This window comes from Engystomops pustulosus, chromosome 1, assembly GCF_040894005.1.
Source record: "Engystomops pustulosus chromosome 1, aEngPut4.maternal, whole genome shotgun sequence".
Taxonomy (NCBI): Eukaryota; Metazoa; Chordata; class Amphibia; order Anura; family Leptodactylidae; genus Engystomops; species Engystomops pustulosus.
This window is the reverse complement of record NC_092411.1, coordinates 149472179-149496997: the sequence shown is the minus strand read 5'-3', so window position 1 is coordinate 149496997 and position 24819 is coordinate 149472179. Positions and strand designations below refer to the sequence as shown.

The 24819-nt window shown below is 41.2% G+C and overlaps 1 protein-coding gene across 2 annotated transcripts in view; it reads left to right on the top strand.

Moving 5' to 3' along the window:
• The window catches only part of INSR (insulin receptor), a 115975-nt gene that overhangs the window by 41733 nt on the left and 49423 nt on the right, over positions 1-24819 (top strand). For both annotated transcript variants that reach the window (XM_072110402.1, XM_072110395.1), the window contains exon 2: positions 18102-18653. In XM_072110402.1, the coding sequence (XP_071966503.1) occupies positions 18102-18653 (552 nt within the window). The remainder of the gene's footprint in view (positions 1-18101; positions 18654-24819) is intronic.

Genomic DNA, 24819 nt, shown 5'->3' with positions numbered 1-24819 from the left:
GAATACTGTCCCTCTCACTGCAAGGTGAATTTAGCAGTGAACACTGTGTGGGAAAACTGCAGGTCTTCTCAACATTACACACACCCTCCTATTTAACCCCTTCACGCTGACTGACGGATATATCAGTCGGCCAGCTATGAAGGGTGTATGAAGAGGGCTCACGGGTAAATTATGGACGCCCTTGCTCTCCCAGCTCCCAACCTAAGGCAGCTGATAGATCTTATTTTATGTTAACCTGAATATCAGAATGAATTTACACTATTGAAGTTTCTAGGATGTGTACTTGTCCTCTGGAGAGTTCCATGCACACTGCATGTAGTCAGTGTTACATAGGTTATATACTAAAATACAGAGCTTCTCTTTATTCACACAGTATGGTTTTGCGAAAGTTGTATTTTTGGACTACTTCTTTTCCATCAAACTTCTTACTTGCCAGCATACTGGGTAGCTTGGACTAAAGCTTTCCTAACTGGCACTGACATGTTATTGCTAAAAATATGTCACACTCAGGAGCCAGACAGAGTTTTAATATACGACTGCACTCTTGGAGCACTCATTGCAGATGAGTTTACATTACAAATCACATGGCCCTCGTTCCCCATCACAAACTTTTCAGTGTATAGCTGCTTTCACACTAGGCATTAACATTTGTTTTTTAAATCGCAATACACAACAGCTGTGGAGTGCCTTATTACATTGCTGTTAACATTTGTGTTTACAAAACGCAATATAAAAGACATGTGTTAATGACACGTTGACATCGTGTTACCAAAACGCACCTGCTAACATCGCGTTAACATTGGGTTTTGTAAATTCAAATCTCCTTTCCTCAGCTTTTGTATTGTTTCCAAACGTGATGTTAACAATACATATGAACGCAGCCTGAGGGTGCATTCGGACATGGCTATTGCATTGCATCGCACTGCAAACGTCTGGGGATGGGGCTATGCCCGTAATCGCTGCACTTCCAATAAGGGTGATGCCACACGTGGTGTTTTGGTCTGTTTTAGAGCATGCGTTTTCAGTCCGTTTAACCCTATCTAGTACATATCATTTGAACTGCCTGTAATGCAAACAGCGCATGTGAAAGCACGCTCAGCACATCAGGCCAAGCTTCTTCCTGCTGCCTTTCAGTTGTTTCTGAATGCTATTGAAATGCAGGGTGAGAACACCGCCTCAGTCGCCTAGGGAATGTATTGCATGTGGATTTTCCACCTTATTTACCTCTAGCTGTAGAAATATGACATGTTATAAAATCTTCAACCACATGCCATTTGGCGGGAGTAAAAAGGGTTAATATGGGTTTATATGTCACTGTTTCCATAAGTGCTGTCAGTTTTATTTATTTTTTGTGACCATGTGGTTTGAACATAACTTTTGGTCTTAACTATGTTCAATCAGTCAATATTCAGCTAAGGCCATGTGTGATAAGTGGTGTATATCTGCAACAAAATAAGCAGTACAACTAAATATAAATGATGTATGGATATTATTTTCCCTCCCAAATTAATTGTGTCAAAGGTTCGCCTTAAAGGAAGGAATTTCACCCTCCTCTTCCAGAAGGAAATGGGGTTAAATTTTGCTTTATCATTCTGTGTTGCAAACATGTTGTTGTTCTTGTGCTTTGCTACTCCCATCCCCCAACACTCCTGCCATCTACCCACACATTCACTCCCTCCCTATTTACGTACAGTTCATTCACTATTTTCCTTGTATCTAGTCACATTGTTTTTGCCCACATCACACTTGTGTCATATGTTTGACTAGTATGCTCATACAAATATCTATCTATCTATTTATATTACACAGTAAAACCGCTTTGACTCCCCCAAAACCATATTTATTTTCAGAAGTTCAGTTTGATCAGAGAAGATGACTTATTTTGAGGAATAATGGTTAACCTGACCACGTCCTTAATCATAGCAGATCTCATGAAGAGGTTTCGATGTTCCAGCATACGTTTGGCATATTTTTACATTGCAGGACTGTATTTTATATACTTTTTTTTTGTTTAACAGCTGGTTATGTGACTAGATATAAATGTATTCAGAAATGTGATCTGAACCTTGACTAGACTGTTTCATTGACCACATTGTTTAAATAATGAGAAAAAAAACATTTAGCTGTTCCACACATGTCCCTAAATAAACTTTTATTGAGTTTAAGATTTGACATTTTGTTCCTTGTTATCCTCAGTTTCATCTGTAAACATCTCGATTACTACGTTCATGGTAATAAACAGTTATTATAAATCAAGGTAGAAACAGGAGATGATATAGGTCAGCTCTCTTGGTCTATTTCCTGAAGGGTGTGGCCACACGTGGCTTTTGTATTGCGTTTGCAAATGCAAATCAAATATCTGGAGACGGGACGGGGTGGGGCACGGCCCGATCATGGACCCATGTTTTTTTGGGGGCTTTTGTGTAATTTTTTTTTTTACATTAAAGTCTATGGGGGATGTCCCCACAGGCTTAAAAAAGGGGAAAAACGAGTGTAGAGGAATTTGCACGTAAATCTGCATTCAAATGCATATAAATGCATATAAAAAGGCATATAAAAACTGTATATTTCATGCGGATGTACATGCAGACTTTACATTTTATATACAATATAGATTTTCATGCAGGCAGATGCATTTCTGCTGAAATGCTTGCGGTCATGAATAAGATCCATGTGTGCATGAAAATAATACAGAACATGTGGTGTTCATTTTGGAATCTCAAGCTTTCCAGCAGAAATGCCTCTGCAATTGGGACAAGCTCCTCTGTTTTCTCTTTGCTTTTCAAATGCACTTCAAACACTTTGTATAACCCTGCCACATTGCATGTTTTCCGTGGCAAAATCTCAAAAACTATTCTGATGCAATGAGCAGCTACTCTGAAGCCTGTGGTGTTAACATGCACTTCATTGTGTTAACTAGCATTTTTTTTCTGTCATCACTGTGTGGTCATCACTGTGGGTTCGTTTTTTATACAACGCAGAAACTCGCAATCGTGTTCAGGTAGCCTAAATTTGTAAACCAAGTTAACCACAGAAATGATAACCTGGGTCAACTTGCCAGCATTGATCTGATGAGACTCTCTGCATGGTTGAGTTTATACCAGCTAGATGTGCATTGGTAGGACTAGAGGGACATTGATGGCAAAGGGAACAGATTGGAAAAAGTGTGGATTGGCTGTAAGGTGTAAGTACTGAATCTGACTTGCTGGCTGCCTTTAAAGGGGTTTCCCCACAAACAAAAGTTCTACAATTGTACTGGCTTTAGAGCTGAAATCTAAATCAATTCCTTGGAGGCACAAAGTTTGCTTTATTTCAGCATTTTAATGAGTTTTGATGGCCGTTAGCTATTGATCTTTCTACTAAATTTTCAGTGGGCTCTGTGAAAATAAAAGCACATAAATGGTTCCATGGGAACATTAAGGGTCAATATGCTATATGTACACTTTGAAATCTGTGATGAGAAATAGAACTGGATACATTTTTATACCCATAGAGGTTCTTGTTTATTTTTGGATCAGCCACATGATCTAGTCATATGGAGACACTTTCCTTAGAAAACAAAAACTTTAGCTTTTTTTCCAGTTTGGCTCCTAGGCTGTTCTGGAAGCAGTGAAGTGGATCACACAATTCAGTTCCTGCGCACGGTCGCATAGTAATCACATTATTGTCTGGTTGACCAGAACAGAACATCCTAGACTTCTTCTGGCCCCAAATGCTACGTGAAAATGATGGATTCACATGCTTTGGAAATCCTTTTTATGTGAACTAGTAAGTTCTAGATCTGTTATAGTGTGTTTAACAGATCAAAGAGAAAAATGATCAACGTCAAGTGTTTTTCCTCAGTGCATCTGTTAAATCAGGGCTTCTATAGGGGTTTCTAGAATCTATACACAGACAGAATAGCTACAGAGAGTCCATCCATGACAATTTTAGCCTTTCCTGATCAGACTTCTACAATATGCTAAGATGCAAGAGGAGACAACCATTTCTTTTCCCGACATAAGAGAATGTACAATTTAGATTTACTTCTAAAACTGCACATTCTTTCTATACAATCAGTCTTCTTAACCTTTAGGCACATCTTGATGTAACTATACGTCGGGTGGACACAATATTACCACAACATGGTACACACTTAGGCCACATGCACAATGTTGCAGAATGTGTTTGCGATAGGCTGTTGTGGTCCATTTGAATTTTGTTTTGAAATGCAAACTCAACATATGAACGCTGTCTGTACAATGTTCCAGGAGTATAGCACATACTACTCCAGCAGCCATGGTCAGGCTTAGCATCAATTGCAGTCATTTAACCCCCTGGATCCCTTATACTGACAGCCGTAATGCAATACTGTAGTATTAATATCTATTATAGGTGTGATCAGAACATCGCACCTTTCAGTCGGGTCAAAAAATGGAAAAAGAAGGCTAAAAGAAAAAAACTCCAAAATCCCCCCTCAGAGCTACTAAAATGATGTGTGTGGTTTTTGCTATAGTCTCTGATGGTTTTCAGGCAGAGACTATAGTAAATATGACAGGCCGGGTGTTCACACCTTGGCCCCATCTCCACCTGACATGCCCATAGTGGCGTGCAGATCAATGAATGCCAGGAACCTGGCAGGGACGAGGAGATTTATGTGCTTTCTCCACCAGTGGAGGAGAAGCCGTAATGAATCTCCCCCATTGAGCAGAGACAGTCGCTTACTGTGTTGATCCTGTGTTATCTTTATTTAGGTGATATTTTTCATGTTCTTGCTGGTAAGTGTGTCTCTCTCCAGGGAACAATTGGTCCTGATGCCTATGTCTGGTGAGTATGTATGACAGCGACCATGATGCTTGGATGTAGAAAGGAACTGTTTTAAAGAAAACAAATTTGATATCTTCTATCCACATTGAAATGAAAGAATTCCCCCCCCCAGAGTACACCATTGTGCACTTGCGCTGTGGTGTCTTTGTCTTTGGTGGAAATCTGTGTACTTGTGCACTTTTCCCTTGTTAGAATAAATAAACCAGTAGTAATGTACACAGAAGCACTACATGTAGTGCCAGGCACATCACAAGGACAGGTTTCTTTATTTTCTCATACGTGTAAAACCATTGCTTAGTGTTGATTGTTTGACTTATTGTTGGTATTCTGTGGGCCATGTATGGTGCTTTGCTGTGGTTCTGTATTTTACCCTGGAAGACTTGCCTTTAGTGCAGAAAATCTCTGTAATATAGTATGCAGTAGTGTACATAACCACGTTTCTTAAACAAAAAACTAACATAACATAAATGAGTGCATGAGCCAGAAGACTGGAATTTATATACAGCCAGTCTCCGACTTAAGGACACCCAACTTACAGATGACTCCTAGTTTCAAACAATTCTCTCTGCCCATTGTGACCTCTGCTGATACTCAATGTATGCTGGCAATTTGACCCGCAGGTTCCAACGATCAATTGTAATAGATATCAAAGGTGACGGCAACAAAGCTTTATTGATAATTCTTGTTCTAATAACCCAAATTTTTTAAAATTCTATTGTCATAGAGAAAAAAAATGGAAATTAGACGCATTCGGTTCCGTAAGTCCACCATAACAGCCTCACCTGGAGGTTGCTCCTATACTAGGTAGGGACAGGAAGTGAGAGAGTTTAAATTCCCCTGCCTATCAACCCCTCACCAGTGTCTTAAAAATTACACATGGAAATGTTGAGAAAAATATATCCCGTCAGAAATTAGCGGGAATAATCAGGGATTGTCATGGTGGACTTACGGAAACAGAATTACCTATGAGTCTAATTCCCTTTTTCTGTTGCGTCCCCCGTGGCAGCCCCACCTGGAGATTTACCAGATTATTACTTGGGCAGGGATCACCGCTTGGAGATTCCACCTTCCGAAGGATAATTCCCCCTTAGATGCATCTAGGAGGTAATTTCGTGCAAATGTCAAAGGACTTGACCAGGTGGCTGCTTGGCAAATTTGCTGAAGAGTGGCCCCTCTTCCCTCTGCCCAAGATGCTGCTACAGCCCTAGTCGAGTGGGTCCTCACTGCCTGAGGAGACTGTTATACTATTACAAATACTGTGAGATTGTGTTCGTTAACCTTGCAATTGACACTTGCTTTCTTGCCTTTATTTTTTCGGCTTAACTGGATAAGAAGGTTAGGGTCTTTATACCATTGCCTATTAACTACAAGATATTGAATAACTGCTCTTTTTACTTCTACAGTATTCCATTCTCTTTCTCTACTATTCCTGGGATTAGTAAAGAAAGGGCGTAGAATAATGTCTTGATTTTTATGTAATTCCGGTGTCACTTTTCAGAGAAATAATGTCCTAATTTGATTCTGTCTTCTAATATACTAAGAAAAGGTTCTTTTAGATGATAAAGCCTGAATTTGACCTATTCTGCGAACAGATGTTATTGGTGTTTAGGAATGCTACTTTGTTGGATGTTTTATGTCAATGTACTGAAGCCGCTCAAACAGAGGTTTGGAGAGTACATTCAATACCAAGGAAAAGTCCCATGGTGGAATACTCAATCTTATTGTTGGTCTTGGCCTGTTACAGTCCTTAATGAATCTCTGTACCCAAGGATGTTCAGCCAGGACGCCGCTAAAGCCTTTGATATAATGGGGCTATATGTGGCTAAGCTGGAAGTGGGACCGAACTTTATCCGATAGGTCCGCCTACTTTATCAAGCGCCAGTAGCAGGGAAATGGAGCCATCTCTGAGCAGTTCACAGTACAGCTGGGCACACGGCAGTGTTCCCCTTGTTGCTTCTACTGTTTGCACTAGCCATGGAGCCATTGACTTGTTGGATCCGGCAGCATGATAGTATTCAGGGCTTTCGGTATAGTGGGAGGGAAGAGAAAATTGCATTATCCGCGGACGACGTCTTGCTTTTTTTTCCCCCTAAGGTACACCAGTCATTCCCGATGGTGAGCGAGGTCATTGTGAGATTTGCAGACTTCTTGGGGCTAAGTATTAATTGCACGAAGTCTGCCATTAGCTCAGACAAGCCTGAATAGTGGTTGGGACGTTACAGTGGTAGAGGAGCTTAAGTATCTGGGAATAAGGATCACTAGGAAGATATCAGATTTTATTGATCTAAACGTGGCACCTTTACTGACGGCTATACACTCTAGAATAAGAGTGAGGAAGAAACTCCCTGCAATGAGAATTCATGGGCAATTTAGAGACCCCTAAATTGAGGGACTCCTGGTTTCCTAATGAACAAAATTGTAGCTGCCCAAGTTTAAAGGGGGACTGGCATTCCCGGATGCATGGGCGTATTATTTGGTGGCACAGTGCCAACACTTTGGGGGGTGGGCACTGGAGGGGAGGGATTCGGGGTGTCCATTGGGGCTCAGACATTTTGGGGGGACACTAACACTGATGGCAATGCTGGAGGTAGGGAAATTAGGGGATAGGGAGCGACAATACCCAACATTGGATTTGATAAATAAGGTGTGGCGGGCTACACTAATAACATGTTAAATCGGGCAAGTAATATAGTCAACCAGAAACAAAGAAAGGATCTACTGATAGAAAAGACAAAACAAGATGTTCAACATAACACTAACCAGAGGTCGCATTAACCCCTCTAGAAGCGTCATAGACGCTCCTAAATGCAGTATTACTCCTTGAAAACTGCCCCATGCGTCTGAAGACGCACTGACTTTTCACCTTATTTGGGACAAGTGAGGACGGCAGGGCATAGCAGAATGGCTGCTGCAGCCCCTGACTTACACAGCCGCCTGAGAGGAGATGGATGAGCTGTTGTATGTGTGTGAGCCTGAGCCGTGCAGCACCTGGACACACCCCCTCCCTAACCTGATGCTGTTTCTCTTTGGCCGGGTCAAAGTGGGCGGGGCTACCAGAAGCCACGCCCACCCGACGTGCCGATGTCACTGCACCATCGTTGTTGCACATATCAAAGGCTGGAGCTGACCCAGAGGAAAATGTGGCCACAGGTCACCCAGGGAACTGGAGGCTTGTGACCAAGGGCTGAAATGAAGTGAGTACAGTAGTCACATCAGTGCAAGATCTGTAACAGCCTGCTGCCCAGGTTATATATGGAAGTGTTATATCATGTATATAAAGTACAGAAAAGAGCAACACTTGTAGCAGGAGGACTTTGGTGCAAATTCCAGAACCTTGATGCGGTAAAAGTAAAAAAATGGCAGCACTTTTCAGCTGCTCCTAGACCTTGAATCTTGAGTAGTGCCATTTTTAAATTTTAGGCCCCTTGAACGCGAACATTGTGGGGACATATATCCAGTTGCAAAATTTGTGGGTGGATATCTGTCCCCACAGACTCCAATGGCACATATGTGCCACTTGACCACAGTGTGCATGGGAAAAAGATAATTACAGCCCGGCATCCCTATGGACAGGGGAGGGGTGAGCACCACACTTCACACTACGCTTCTCCAGCAGAACATATGCTGGTTCTGACATGGGCGTAGCATAAATTCATGTGAAAGTAGCCTTAAGTTGTATTTACATGGTGCGTTGTACTTGAATATGAATTGCAAATGCTTCAAGCAAAACACATGTGCATTGTTACAAGAGTGACCACGTTTTTATATGGTAAGGATTATCATTGACTTAAAGGGGTTGTCCGAGTTTATTTAAAAACATACCTTTTCCTGCACTACCGTTCCTCCACTGCCGTCCGTCCGTCCATCAGTGCCGTGCCTGTTTGTTTACAGAGGCAGGCACGCTCCAATCCTGCATCTTCCGCCCGCCTGGAATGTCCACCCATCCCCTGTCCAGTCACCTGATACAGCATTACCATCAATGTGCATCAGCTACTGGGACAGGTGGGCATGCTAGGCAGGTGAAAGTTGCCCGATCACAGCGTGCCTGCCTCTGTAAACAAACGGCACAGCACTGAAGGACAGCATCGTAGGACAACTGGTCTGCAGGAAGTTTTTTTTTTTTTTTTTACAGCACCCCGCAGGCTACCAGAAAATTTTTTAATAAACTCAGACAACCCCTTTAAAGTTTCTTTTACTAAGCACATGCATATTATGAGAATTCACAAGCGTTTTGTCATCCTTTAGGCACGATGTGTTTGCAATATATTACCAAATGGAAGCTAACCACCCCATGTGAAAGCAGCTCTAGGTCAGGAGACACATGGGGCGGCTTGACTGCTGAATAGCCGCATAGTAATTGTCTAATCTACAGCGACTTCCAGTGGCAGCAAGGTGGATAGAACGAGCAAAGTGCACTGGACAGTAGTCCTTGCATCATAGAGAAATATGATGCTAGGACTCCCTGTCTGCCAGCCAAACAGCAACGCCGCTGTTATAATAGGAGTCCAGTGCACTCCCCATATTACTACAAATTCCATACTCTTCCTTGACTAAAAATACTCCTCAGAAATGCCAAGAGGAGTATTTTTACTCTGCCAAAAAATAGTTAGTGCGACCTCTGACACTAACCCCTTTTTGGTCTTACAATACAGTAATCAATTTGATGACATTAAGAAATTAGTCTTACGACACTTGCCCATTCTTTATCAAGATGAAAAACTGGCACAGATATTGAAAAATGGTTGTAATGTAATATCTAAAAAAGCATTAACTGTTGGTAACATGATTTCACCCAGCTATAAACACAACACCAAACCCAATACTACTTGGCTCTCGCACAAGGGCTTCTATCATTGTGGGTCACAGAGATGCAAAACCTGTAAAGTAGTCAAGATCAAAAAACTATTTTCAAATTCAGATAATTCGCAGAATTTCAATATTAAAACTTACATGAATTGTAACAGTGATCATATTGTCTACATTATAGAATGCACGCTTTGCAATGTCAAATATGTAGGCGCTACAACCCGCAAGCTGAAAAGATATATTCTTGAACACTTGGGAGACATAGATTATCGACTCCAGTTTTTCCTAACTCGTAAAAAAAGGATATTGGGAGCTTCCAGACACTTCATTGAACAACACAGGAGCAATACTACAGGGTTCATAGCATATGGCGTAGAACAAACCCATCAAAACATAAGAGGAGGGGACTGTAATAAAACCCTCTTTGATAGGGAAGCTTTCTGGATATTGCACCTCGACACCAGATTTCCCAAGGGGATGAATTTCAAACAGGAATTTATGTTTCATTATTAACTACCATTTAACTTGTAAAATTTCCCCTTGCTACACTATAATAATAAAATAACATGCAAAAACATATACATAATTTTATTCACCATTTTTACATACGAGTATGGTCCCCAATCTGAATCTGCTCCTATGTTCACTTGCATAGATACGCCCAGTGATCTATCTCCTCCCTTGCACTGGGAAACGCGAGTAAAGTCTTCACTAAAAATTTACCTAGTGTGCGTATACACGCACATTAGTTTTTCATATTAGCAACATATAGACAATTTTTCCCTTATAAGGGCCGACAATTTTTTTCCTCGAACCATCAAAACACTACCTTTATCCCGTGTCACAAAGGTACACTCGATTTATATCTTTTTAACTTGCTTTTTCTATTACGACTACACATTCTATTTCAAATTTTAATGTTAACAAGATTTTTGTTTACATAGTTGTTCATTTTAAGATAATAAAAATAAATGTGTTTTTAATGCATTAAGATGTAACACACCTGAGCAGCAGACTTGCACGTCATCTTTGCATCACGTCATTGTTGGGGGCGGGATCTTTCCTTTTCCCCCTCTGACGTCCCATCCGTGCATACGATTTCAGTCTCCCGCATTCAGGTATGTGTTAGCCATTACTAAGAGTGTGTAACATGCTCGAAACGCGTAGGCTTGAGCCTGTAGCCTACCTTCTGGACGCAGTGCTGTAGTGCGCCTTTTCATGTATTGCCATGTTTGGAGTCTACTATAAAATTTGGAGGTACTTTTAACCCTATGTGCTGGATCGCTCTTCTTTTGGATTACTTTACCTGTCGAACACGCGCGTCATGTGGGGATCCGAGCTGCGCGGTTGGAAGTCCTCCCTGAAAATCACCGGAACGGTACATATGTGGCGGATATACAAACAATTAGTGGGAATTGGCCCCTGGACTAAATAAACCCCTCTGTGGGGCAACCCATATCTGTGAGAATTGTACATGCTTGAGGGTATACGACGATGTGAACAGAAAGGGATTAAGTACCTACCCCAGCTATATGTGGGCTCAACACTGAAGTCCTTCCAGCAGACGGAGGAGACAAATGTTCTTCCAATATTTACAATTGAGACACGGCCTACAGCCACAATTTGAGTCGGGGGGGGGGGGGGGGAATAGTGATATCTTCACTGAGAGTGGTGACCAGGGTGGTGCAGTGTAGGTCAATTAGAGGTTTAATATCATTACTATATGGGGACGTCTTGGACAAAGTGCTGGTTTGGGTTCCTATCACCGCACCAGGTGCAGAATCTCTCCTAGATTTTTACGTAAATTGCATTTACTGGCTTCCTGCAAGCCCCTATAGTATCAATCACTTAATCTGAAAGACCTTTACTTTTTAGTACCTTCCGCTCAGGATCCTGCTAATTCTAGTTTGGCGACATCTGGATGATGGAGCGGTCCCTGAGATAGTAGATCCAGTCTTTCCGATAGCAGTATGGGCTCTCCTAAAGGTATGCTCTTTATCACAGAGAACCAAATCCTTTTGGGCCAATTTCTTTCTCCTTTCCTTTTCCTTCACCTACTCTTTGTCCTTGGAGAAGTAGGAAGAACTACACTGTACTAACACGGTCAGTGAGCTTCTATTTTGCCACAGGTCATTAATATGAGCTCTAAGCTTTGATAGGTGACACTAGGCAATGAGTATAATCCAGCTTAGGCTGCGTTTAGTTTGCAATAATGCATGTGTTTTCAAACATCACAACAGCTGAGAAGAGGAGATTTGCCCAATTACATTGACAACATTGTATTTACAAAAAACAACTGTTAATGTTATGTTGTGTTAACGTTGCTGTAACAAAGTGTAAACATATACATTAACATTGCATTTTGTCTGCATTGTTGACAGCAATGTGATTAGGTAAATCTCTTCTCAGCTGTTGTGATGCTTTTGAAAACACGTGTTAACACAAACAAAACACAATGTGTGAACAAAGTTTTAGGTGTTAGGTAAGATATAAAGTAATATGTGAGGTAATATGGTGATGACCATAAACAGGCGCCATTTTCTTCTGTGGCAATAAGCAACCCATCACAGCTCAGCTTCTATTTTGCCACAGGTCTTTAATATGAGCTCTGAGCTTTGATTGGTTACTATAGGCAATGAGTAAAATACAGCTTATGTGTGCTGTAAGATGTGAAGTAATATGGTAACCACCATATACAGGAGCCATTTTCTGCTGTGTTAATAAGCAACCAATTACGGCTCAGCTTCTTTTTTTCAGTGATGAGGCCCCTACAGGCCACGAAAATGAGTTGTCCAATGGGGTCCCACCTCCCTCCGTTGCTCCGTCAGAATAATGGAGCAGACAGCCATGCATGCCGTTCTGCACCATTAATGTCTATGGAACGCCGGAAATTTCAAATTTGGCACCCTTCCATGACCCGGGGTAAACTGCACTCTATGTGTATGCCAGTGTGGGCTGTGCTCTGCCAGTGTGGGCTGTGCTCTGCCAGTGTGGGTTCTGTATAAATAGCGTCTATTAACATTATAAACGGCTATGAGATATGTATATGTATTACAGAAATGCTCATACTCCTCGTCAGCTAAAAATACTCCTCAAAAATAGTAAGAGGAGTATTATTACTCTTCGGGAAAAATGTTAGTGCGACCTCTGGACTCGAGTATAAGCCGAGGGTGGGAAATGCATTGGTCACAGCTTCCCAGTATATAGCCAGCCCCCTGTAGTATATAGCCTGCCAGCTCCTAGTTTGTGCAGCACAAAAAAAAAAGCTTCTCAGGTCAGTGACTGGTCCGGGCTCATGCATGCGGCCCGGCCGGCGCACACTATAATGTCAGCGACTGACGTCATAGATGCTCACCCACTGTGCACGGACCTGTTGGTGGTGACTGAACAAGAGAAGACCGGAGGGGGGGGGGGTTGAAAGGTGATTTTTGACTTTTTTTTTTTTTTTTTTTTCTTGACGAGTATATACGGTTCTTAGCAAATAAAATCCTAATTCTTTTTTTATCTTTGGCCACTTGTCTTTCATTTTGGCTGATTTTATTTCTTACAGCACTTCATGAGCATCTTGTAATTATTGAAGGCTTCAGGTGACCTGTCAGATTTATATTGAATAAATGAATTGAATGTTTTTATAATTTATTGCCCTTTTAACTGTAGCTGTAATCCACGCAGGGTGATCTAGCCCGTCTATACTTGTTACCTATAGAAATAAATTTAGAAGTATAATGACCCAGTATAAATTTGAATGTCTCCCATTTAATGTTAGTATCAGTATCTGATCCCAGTCTGTAGTGTAGCCCTTAATTTGGGGAAATTAGCCTTCCTAAAATTCAGTATTTTTTATTTTCCCACATTTGCTTTTTACAGTTTAATAGGAAAATAACTATGCTATGATCGCTAGTGCTAAGATGTTAATTTTCTGCAGGTATTTATTTTGATTTGATTTACATACTGTGACCTCTTGCTGGAAAACAACACATCAGATCGTGAGGAAAGTAAGGCCCCATGCACACGACCATGGGGGGCGTATGTATGTCCACAAGCTTGCGGCCTTACCTACGTCCTCCATAGACCCGCAACAGCTGCATGGAGCAATGCGTTGCAGCACCATAATGGAGCGGGGAGGGGGTCACTCCTCCTCTCCATCGCGGCTGACTTATGGTTACGTAATAAAAGGTTGTATTTTATTATTTAACCAAAATTACTGTGGATTTGGAGTCAGTCAAATAAAAAGTACCTTTTAGCACTTGGTGGTTTCTTCCAGACGTTCTGCAGGTGTTTTGTTACTGTTTTCTTAAATGGGCAAAACCGTTGGTGGTGATGTGGTTCTTCCTTCCGTTCAATTTTCCATCATTATATCCAGATCAAATATCTAGTTGTTTGCTTTTTTTATGTTTATTTTTGTTATTTAATGTGATCATGACTCAACAGTTAGTTGTTGACATGCATGTATATTGCTGAATTAACCACAGTTTATTGCTGTGTGATGTACTGTAGTTGATGACAAATTTATTAAGCTTTTCCACTATATAGACATTTCTCATAAATTGATTCCACATACGGTAAGTAATAAATCTATGATTAATGGTGTTCAACTGCTGGAGCTCCTATGGACCGTGCGGTTCCTACACAAAGTGCGGAATTTACAAAGCGGAAATTCTCCAGCTATTTCGCAAGCCACAGAAATCAGATTTAATTGGTTGTTTTATGTTGCGTTTTTATGCCACTTTCTTGCAGCCGCAAGAGGGTCCACCAGAATAAAAAAAAATGTATTTTACCACAAAAACCTGATAAAACCTATATTATTTTTCTCGAGTATAAGCCGAGTTTGGGTTTTCAGCACATTTTTTTTTGTGCTGAAAAACTAGGCTTATACTGGAGTATCTATGGTATATACTGTGGAGCATAATTTTTTTAATTTATTTTTTAACATCTTAACAGCACATGGTGGAGCTATACGTCACAAAGCCATTAAAGGAAACCTACCACGTTAAAATATTAGGTGTAAGCTCAAAAACTGAGCACCAGCTCAGGGTGAGCTGGTATTGGAGCATACTTTCGTTATTGTCATAAACCGCTGTATCGCGGTTTAAATCTTTATATCTGCAGCAGCTTCGGCGCACCAAGCGCGCGAAAGTGCGCACATGACGTCACCGGCACTTCCTATGTAGGCATGCGCACGGCCGTGTGCTTGGTGCGCCGAGGCTGCTTCAGATATAAAGATTTAAAAGTGTTTAATCCACGATACCGCGGTTTATGACAATAATGAAAGTACGCTCCGGCACCAACTCACCCTGAGCTGGTGCTCGGTATTTGCAGCTTACACCTACTATTTAACGTGGTAGGTTTCCTTTAAGGATGTATGAAGATGGCTGGGTGCACGGAGGGTGCTGATCGTCGCGCCAATGCACTATAGACGCTGCGGTCACTATGACAGATGGGGTTGTACTGCTGGGAAACCGCGGTGATTGCAATGGCTCAGCTTCTAAGCCTGTGCGATCCCCATGACGTAATTCTACATCAAAGTGCGGGAACTACCCACATCCTATGATGTAGAATTATGTCAATTATGTTTTTTTTTTTTTTTTTTAATAAAGAAAATCTGCCATTTAAAAATCGAGCTTTATAAACCAGGGGCTTATTCGTAGATGCAGGTAAAGTGACTGTAGTAATCGTCTTAAATGTGTTTACAAGTTATTCCAGCCATGGATAAGATTTGAGGAACTTGAGGATTGTACTGTGATTGAAGGTCACCTGCAAATTTTGCTCATGGTCGTGTAAAAATCCATGCAGGAATAGTACCTGCTCTACATTTTGTAGAGTGCCCTCTCTGATTAGGGGCCCCAAATTTCCTCATGTGCATGAGGCTACAAACTTGCAGCACATACTGTTAAGGAATTCATCAGGAATTAGCTCATTTTGGTCACTGGGGATAATCCCTTATTTTCCATTTGAAATAGTGTGCTACTGCTAGGGCTAGATAGGAACTTTTAGAAAATATTATATATTTCCAAAATGGCAAAAAAAAAATAAAAAAAGCCTAGGTTGGTGTGGCTGTGGCTGTCTGTGTGTCATCTGCAGGTTTGTGGGCAACGTGGCCACAACGAGAAGCTTTGATAATAGTACGTGGCAAATCTCTCAGTATCAAACACCCCCCACATTTGTGGGAAGGAAACCCAAGAATTTTCATTTTCTTCCTATTCTTGGAACAAGATGCTTTGTTCCTGAACCACTTGGGTTAACCCCAGCACTTCCAGTTTCCATATGCTGAACATTAACTGCATTGGTAGAAAAGCCAAAAATGTGTCTGAATAATATAGAGCTCTCACTGAATCTTGGTCATTTCAGGCAGCAAATACACATTATGGTGGGTTCATATCCCAGATAGATTGTGTTGCTGACTCTTAGCAGGTATAATCAGTAGCATTTATTTTTGTACCTCTATAGCAAACCACTTGTGTTAAAGGACATCTACCACCATTTTCTCATATAAACCGCCCACGTTACCTGCTGGGGATGACAGATCCTTTTTATAGCTTCCTCCAGGGCCTCAGTCAGAGAGAGAAAATAAGGTTATAAAAATATTCAAATTAGCTGGAGGCACTCAGGTTTGAGTCTTCCGAGCGCCTTCTGGCTCCTCTGATACCTATTTTATGCATGCCCCCGCTTCATTGCTATGCACCCCTCTCTTCGGCCAGACATTCCTTCCTACTGGTGACAACAGTGTGTTCTGCTCTGCACGAGCCGGCTGTCACCAGAGAGCGCTGGGAGGGTTGTTATGATTATAATAAGACAGAGGATGTGCGGACAGCCGTATCTCATTAGTAGGCTAAAGGACCTAAGGACCTTTAGTGATGTCACAGCCATGTGATCAATCACATGCATATCAGCCAGTGACATCACCTGGCTGTCTGGCCGCAGAGAGGGATCGGAGGGGTGCATAACCGTGAAGCGGGGGGCTGCATAAATTAGGTATCGGATAAGCCAGGAGGCGCTCGGCAGACCCGACCCTGAGCGACTCCCGCTCATTTGAATACTTTATAACCTTATTTTCTGGCTCTGACTGAGGCCCTCCAATAGGATCTGTCATCCCCAGCAGGTAACGCGTGTGAGTTATATGACAGTCTAACACCGAGAAAATGGTGGTAGATGTCCTTTCAGTTAAGTCGGGGAAGGTTCCTATTTGCGAGCAAAAAGCCCATACATGTAATAATATCTGGTTATCCTATGGATGACTGATACATTTCCCAATATTAGTTCCCATAAATAATAAGTAATACTATACAGAAAAAAGTCAAATAATTTTTATTAAGTGAGGTCAGTTTTGTCTTCTGAGGCAGTATTTCACACAATGAATGCTGCTCTTCATGGCTTTTACCATGTTTGTACTAGTGTGTTGAGGTCTATAAGGTTCTCTTATATATTGTTTTTAATTAAATTATTTTCTTCTTATTAAATGTTTATCCCTTATTGCAGTCATCTTCCAAAGGTGTAAAATCCAGGCTGGATCTTGCTGCCTCCTACTGAGTGGATGACATTGATCTTTATGGGGTGGGGACGGGGATGGATGCTGCAGTAATGCATCTTCTCTTGGCCTCCACTCCGTGTACGCTGAAGGAGAACCCCAGTGGTGTAACTGTCCATATAACAGTAACATCACTGATGAAACAATCCAGTGATGGCTAGTCCCAATGTTCGCTCCTCCCCAGTTTTAAGGGAGGAGGAGGTAGAGGCGGCGGTGTAGACGACATAGCCTCTATATAAGCACACAGTAGGACACATCTGTACCATATGTTGTAAGTAGTCTTCCCAACTTATCCTACAACGTATGGACAAACCAAGAAGAGAATGTAACCTAAATACTACTGTAGCACCATTAGTGGTGCTACTATGGATGCCCAAGGATGCAGCATCACTGTATGTAGTAGTAGTGCTTCATCCACAGTGCTCTTCTTTCAACATAAACATTTGTTAGCGCAATTTATGATGCCCATACACATTGTATTCTTGTGGTGATAAATGCACATGAATAACTTATGAGGCTGCCCATGTATTATTAATTGTTAATTATCAGGTATCTACCTTATAATTAAACAATTAAGTAATAAGTGGCAATTCTTGTGTGTTTTAACTTTATGTAAGGGCACAATAAGCATTACAGTATACTTATCTGGAGGGGGCCTAACCACAATTTGGCTACTGGACTCAGCTTTTCATAAATACGCCACTGTGCTCAGGTATATGAAATGTGCCTATGTGTACAAAATTCTGTATTTATTTATTGATAGATCATTAAAAAAATGAGGATATTGTTGACTGTTTTATGACGACATGCTCTGTTAACTTATTTACAAAAAAAAGACCTCCCATCAGTTTTTGTATTTATGGCGAATTAGAAAAAAAAGTAAACATACAAATCTAAATGCAGTATAAAATTTCAGCTTTTTCTTATTATTGTACTTACTTGTTTTCTTTTTTACTTTTCCCAGTCTGTCCCAGTATGGATATCCGGAATAACTTGACAAGATTTGAGGAACTTGAGGATTGTACTGTGATTGAGGGTCACCTGCAAATTTTGCTCATGTTCACCACCCAACGCGAAAACTTTCGAGGACTGAGTTTTCCCAATCTAACAATGATAACAGATTACCTCCTTCTATTTCGTGTTTACGGTTTGGAAAGCCTCAAAGACCTTTTCCCAAATCTTACTGTCATCCGGGGTACTCGACTCTTTTTCAACTATGCCCTTGTTATTTTTGAGATGGTTCATCTGAGAGAGATTGGGCTACATAGCCTTATGCATATAAACAGGGGCTCTGTCAGGATTGAAAAGAACAACGAACTTTGTTACCTCTCCACTATTGACTGGTCGAAAATTCTTGACTCTGTCGAGGACAACTACATCCACCTCAATAAAGATAACAAGGAAGAATGTGGGGATTCATGTCCAGGTGCTTTAAAGGGAAAGTCCAGTTGCCCATCTACAGTGATAAATTCAGTTTTCGGTGCACGGTGCTGGACACAAGATCACTGTCAGAAAAGTAAGATATTTTTTTTCTTCTGTTACCTGTGCAATAGATATTGAACTTTGGTGGTCATTGGAACAGTGAAATTAGCTGTTTCTTCTGTTTTTTGTTTAGTTGGGTAACATATCACTTTGCTCACAACATAGTGAATACAGGTAGCTGCCTCTGATGGAATAGACTAATAGTTTGAAACTATATAAACTTTTTATTTTTTGTGAGTTTCAAGGCTAATAATGGCCTATTCAATGGCAAATCACAAATTTGAGTTTGTTGCCAGCAGTATCTGCTGCATTGTGGATGGAGTCAGAGCAGATGGCTCCATCCACTGGGTAGTGGCTATTCAAGTTTACTGCATATTTGGCCATCATTAATTTCAACTAGGCTAATTTCATGCTGATGACTGAACCAATGTATAGGCCATTAGTTGTTTAAGCCTGAGATCCGCTGACACTAAATTGGTTTTCTGAGCTAAATAGCTAGGGAAACAAAAGATAAAAAAAAGGGTTTGGGGACAGAATACAATATTTTATAAGAAATCTAACACATGGAAAGTAATATCTTGCTGTTAAATAATAGAAAACAGTTAAAAGGTAACCATCATTCTGAGCAAAAAAACAAAAAAAACATTATTCTGCTCCAGGTGTCCCTGGGAATCATTCCTCAAATTATCTTTTTTGGCCCATAGCAACCATGGTTTCCAGCACCAAAAAAATAACACAAAAAAGGGAAACCAAAATATATAAAGCATAAAATAACACTTTGTTAGATCAATTAAAGGGGTTGTCCGAGTTAAAAAAAAAATATATATATGTGGCCGGGAGCGGGCTGCCTAAAACAATAAAGCTGTACTTACCTTCCGGTGCCCTCCGGTATCCAGCGCTGCTGTCGCTCCGGTCCGGGCGCCATGCGCTGCATTCAGCTTCCGGCCGGCCGTGGCCGGATACGCCTATCCGTCCCTATACACAGCATTGTGTATGGGGGCCAGAAGGTTGTCGGCTCCGGCCGGAAGCTGAATGCAGCGCTGCTCCGGCAGCCATGTTTGTTTACATGGCGCCCGGACCGGAGCGACAGCAGCTCTGGATACCGGAGGGCACCGGAAGGTAAGTACATCTTTGTTTTAAGCAGCCCGCTCCCGGCCACCTATAGTTTTTTTTCAAAACTCTGACAACCCCTTTAAAACACATCTATTTAAGAAGACAACATACACAGAGAAAGTCCAGCAATGGTAAAACAACTAAATTTCACATGATAAATAGATAACAGTAAGCAGGTATAAATGGTATTCTCCTCAGAATAACTCAATGTATTTGCTTAGAAACAAGTATTGCACATTACCCAGAGGAATAACCGAGGACAGGGGACACATACACAGGTCTACATACACACATACCCTGATGAAGCAAGAAGAAACAAGTGTCAGGTGGTGTCCTCTATATACTGTATATACCTGTGTATGTGTCCCTTGTCCTCTGTTATTCCTCTGGGTAATGTACAATACATGTTTGTAAGCACGTACCCTGTATACTGTAGTATGACAGTATATGGTAGGATCAATCAGATAACCTAGGGTTAAAGTACCCTAAGGGGTCTGAAAAATAGTAAAAAAAAAATATATACACAGGCAGTCCCCGGGTTACGTACAAGATACGGTCCGGAGGTTTGTTCTTAAGTTGAATTTGTATGTAAGTCGAAACTGTATATTTTATAATTGTAGATCCAGACAAAAAAAATTTTGGCCCTAGTGACAATTGGAGTTTAAACATTTTTTTGCTGTAATGGGACCAAGGATTATCAATAAAGCTTCATTACAGACACCTTACAGCTGATTATTGCAATCTGGGACTATAGTAAAGCATCCAGAAAGCTTTACCATAGGTCAGAGGGGTCTGTCTGTAACTATGGGTTGTCTGTAAGTCGGGTGTACTTAAGTAGGGGATCGCCTGTATATGGAAAAAAACTAAAAAATTCAAATCGCCCATATCATACACATTAGTTATCAACCCGTCCGAAAATGTCCCATCTATCAAAATATAACAATGGTTTTTCACTGTGTTTATCCTGCATTTTGAAAAATTAAAAAAATTCTATAAAAAGTGATCAAAAGGCCATACAGTCCTAAAAATAGAAGATTTTAAAACATCATCAAAAGGTGACAAAAAAATTACAATACCCACAGCTCGTACACCGAAGTATGAAAAAGTTATCAGCGCCAGAAGATCATTTGGGGCCCACAGTGAAAGCTGTAAAATCCAAGCCCACAAGAAAACTGTGCAAATGCGGTTTTTCAACAATTTCACTACATTTTGGAATTTTTTTTCCTGCTTCCCAGTACACGGCATGGAATATTAAATTATTAAATACCAACTCTTCTGGTGAGCTGGATCATTAGGTTCCGCTCACTAAGAAGAGCCGGCTCTTCTGGCTCTTGAATGGCTCCCTATTTAAGGCCGAGAGGAGAAGGGGTGTGTCTCACGTGTACATTCTCACTCCATATTCAGCCCAGTGTTGACGGCCATCTGAGGAATTACTGACAGAGGCTGAAATCGGGGAAGTCTGCTAAATAGCTGTGAAAGGTGCAAGATTCAGCTAACTAATCAAATTGCGAAAGTGCTTAAAATTGCATGCCAAACAACATATTAAAAGTTTTTTTTGTTTTGTTTTTTAAATGACGGTTACTATTTTTAAAGGAAATTTACCACCAGGATGAAGAATTGTAAACCAAGCACACTGACTTACTGGTGTGTGACCCCTCTGGCAGGATACACTCTTCTTTAGGCTTCCAATGCCCTTGTTTTTAAGAAAAAAAAGTTTTACAAATTATGCAAAGGAGCCTGAGTGATTCTATTCTCCGTTAACGTCTATGGAGAGTGGAGCCCCTCAGGCTCATTTGCATAATTTTTGAAGCCATTTTCTTGCAAATAAGAAATAGGGCATGAGAAGCTAAAAAGAGAGCAGATCCTGCCAGATCTGCTACCAGTACGTTAGTGTGCTCAGTTTACTATCCTTGATCCTTAAGCTGTGTGATGGCTTGTTTTCTGGGTAACAAATTGCACTTCATAGTGGTGGTATTTAATATTCTATGCCGTATACTGGGAAGCGAGATAAAAATTCTTAATGCAGTGAAAATGAGGAAAAAAACACATTTGCACCATTTCTAGTGGGCTTGGATTTTACAGCTTTCTTTGTGCGCCCCAAATGACAGGTTTACTTCATTAATTGGGTCAGTACAATCACGGGGATAACACATTTATATAGGTTTTATAATGTTTTCATACATTTACAAAAACTAAAACCTCCTGTACAAAAAAAATTCTTTATTTTGCCGTCTTCTGGAGCTAATAACTTTAGTGTACATAGCTGTGGGTGGTGTCATTTTTTGCATCATTTTTGAGGACTTTTTCAATGCTTCTATTTTTAGGACTGTACAACCTTTTGATCACTTTTTATAGAATTTTTTATATTTTTCAAAATGGCAAAAAAATGCCATTTGGGCACTATTTTCCGTTACAGGGTTAAACGCAGTAAAAAACCTGTAATTGTATTTTGATCGGGCATGTTAGGACGTGACTATATTAATGTGTTTGATTTTTACTGTTTATTTATATGACTTTTAGGGAAAGGGGGGGTGATTTGAATTTTTAAATTTTTAATTTTTTTTAATTTTACTATTTTTCAGAGTCCCTAGGGTACTTTAACCCTAGGTTGTCTGATTGATCCTACTATATACTGTCATACTACAGTATGGCAGCATATGGGGATTTTGCACACCATGTATTATAATGTGCGAATCACACATTGTAATAGCCTAAAACATGATAGCCTTGGATCTTTGTGTGACCCGAGGCTGCCATGGCAACGGATCGCCACTCCCGGATGACGTCACGGGGAGCAACAATCGGAGCCAAGATGGCGGCGCCCACGCGCCTCTGGCTCGTTAATGCCACTGTAAGTCAGATTTGCCATAGGCAGAATATGTGGACATAACTACCGTATATACTCGTGTAATAAGCCGAGTTTTTCAGCACAAAAAATGTGCTGAAAAACGTCCCCTCGGCTTATACACGAGTCTATTACAAAAAAAAATTACCGATGTCCCCGTGTTCCGTCTTCTTTCTTCTCCCCGGCTCCTCTTCTTTCTTCCGGCATGGACGCAGCCATGTTTTCTTCGTGGCCGCACATACTATGACGTCAGCAGCGGCCGCGTCACAGTATGCGCATGCTAGAAGCAAACATGGCTGCGTCCATGCCGGAAGAGAGAAGAGGAGCCGGGGAGAAGAAAGAAGATGGGGCGCCCTGACATCGGGGACATGGGTAAGCCGTGCCGACATGGGTAAGCCGTGCTGACATCGGGGAGCCGCCCTAGTATATTACTAGGGGCTTGCTGTATACTACTAGGGGCTTGCTGTATACTACTAGGGGCTGCCTGTATACTACTAGGGGCTGCCTGTATACTACTAGGGGCTGCCTGTATACTACTAGGGGCTGCCTGTATACTACTAGGGGCTGCCTGTATACTACTAGGGGATTGCTGTATTCCCACCCTCGGCTTATACTCGAGCCAGTAGTTTTTTCCAGTTTTTGGTGGTAGAATTAGGGGTCTCGGCTTATACTCGGGTCGGCTTATACTCAAGTATATACGGTAATCCCCTCCAGTTTTATTATGTTTAGAAATGTTTCTAGGGTGAGTAGTGATCATGGCAGAGTGACATTTTTCTGTGCGTGGAGAACACAACGCTTCCTATGGCCTGTCCCTATGTGGTGTCCCTATGCCAACTACAAGAAACAGAGACTGCTTCAGCAACTTATAATATGAATGAATTAGGAGACAGGATTTTTACCTCTTGTTGAATACTCCTGGGGTCTCAGTAATCTCTCATATATGTACTGAATATGTGGCTTCCAAATAGGTTAAGAGTTCACATACAGCAGTCCTTCTAATATGCTACTTTTCTGAGAGGCTTCGAGGCACAGTTACATAGAATACAAACACTGAGGCTTGTAATATTCCCTTATATACAGTAGCCTTTGAGCTGGTGCTCAAGGGGTTAAGTAAACAGGAATGCAGACATGACTCACAATTTACGACATACTTGTATGGTATACTCCACCTTTCTTACCTTTTTCCCACATACTACCTTTCACCTGCGTAGAAGGGTGCAATTACATCTTTTTAAGGCAAAACATTTGCCAGTCCTATAAGATGCAAAATGTGTTTAGTATGAATTTTTTTTGGCAAGTAGAGGCGAAGTTCATGTGACAGTTAATGGCTGGTGTGAACTTGTTACCAATAATTTAATGGAAACTGCCTTGGATCTGGTCCCTACATAAAGTCTGTGCGGTCTTCAAATTGCTCTTCTGTTGCCCTGGAATGGAGAAAGACACTCTGCACCCAATCTTGACAGAAAAAAAAAACATAAATGTAGATATTTTTGCTAATTAAACCAGAAAAACTGAAATATTGCATGATCATAAGTATTCCGCCCCTTTACTCACTATTAAGTACAAGCTCCTTTTGAGTACAGCTAGTACAGCCATGAGTCTTCTTGGGAATGATGCAACAAGTTTTTCACACCTGGATTTGGGGATTCTCTGTCATTCTTCCCTGTAGATCCTCTCCAGTTCCCACAGGTTGGAAGGTGAACATTGGTGGACATCCATTTTCAACTTGTCAACTGGACACAGAGTTGTTCTGAAGCCACTGCTTTGTTATTTTATCTGTGTGCTTAGGATCATTGTCTTGGTGGAAGATGAACCTTCGGGCCAGTCTGAGGTCCAGGATATCTCTGTACTAGGCCGCATTCATCTCTCCTTCAATCTCAACCAGTCGTCCTGTCCCTGCAGTTGAACCCCATCCCCCCTTTCCCCATAGCATAATGCCGTCACCATGTTTCACTGTTTGGACTGTATTTCGCAGGTGATGAGCAGTGACAGCATACTGCTTAAAGGGAACCTGTCACCAGGAGACCCATTTTTAGCACTCCCCCAGTCCCCACAGAGCATAGTACATACACTGCCAAAGTGTTTTTGTATAAAAAAAAAAAACGGTTTTACAGAAAAAAAGATGTTATATTGTACCTTTCAATATCCTGTGCTTTGTGACTAGGCAATCGTCACCTGGGAGTGGCTGGAAAGGATCAGTGTCCCCGTTTACCCTTGGGAAACTGCTACTCCATGTGTCCTT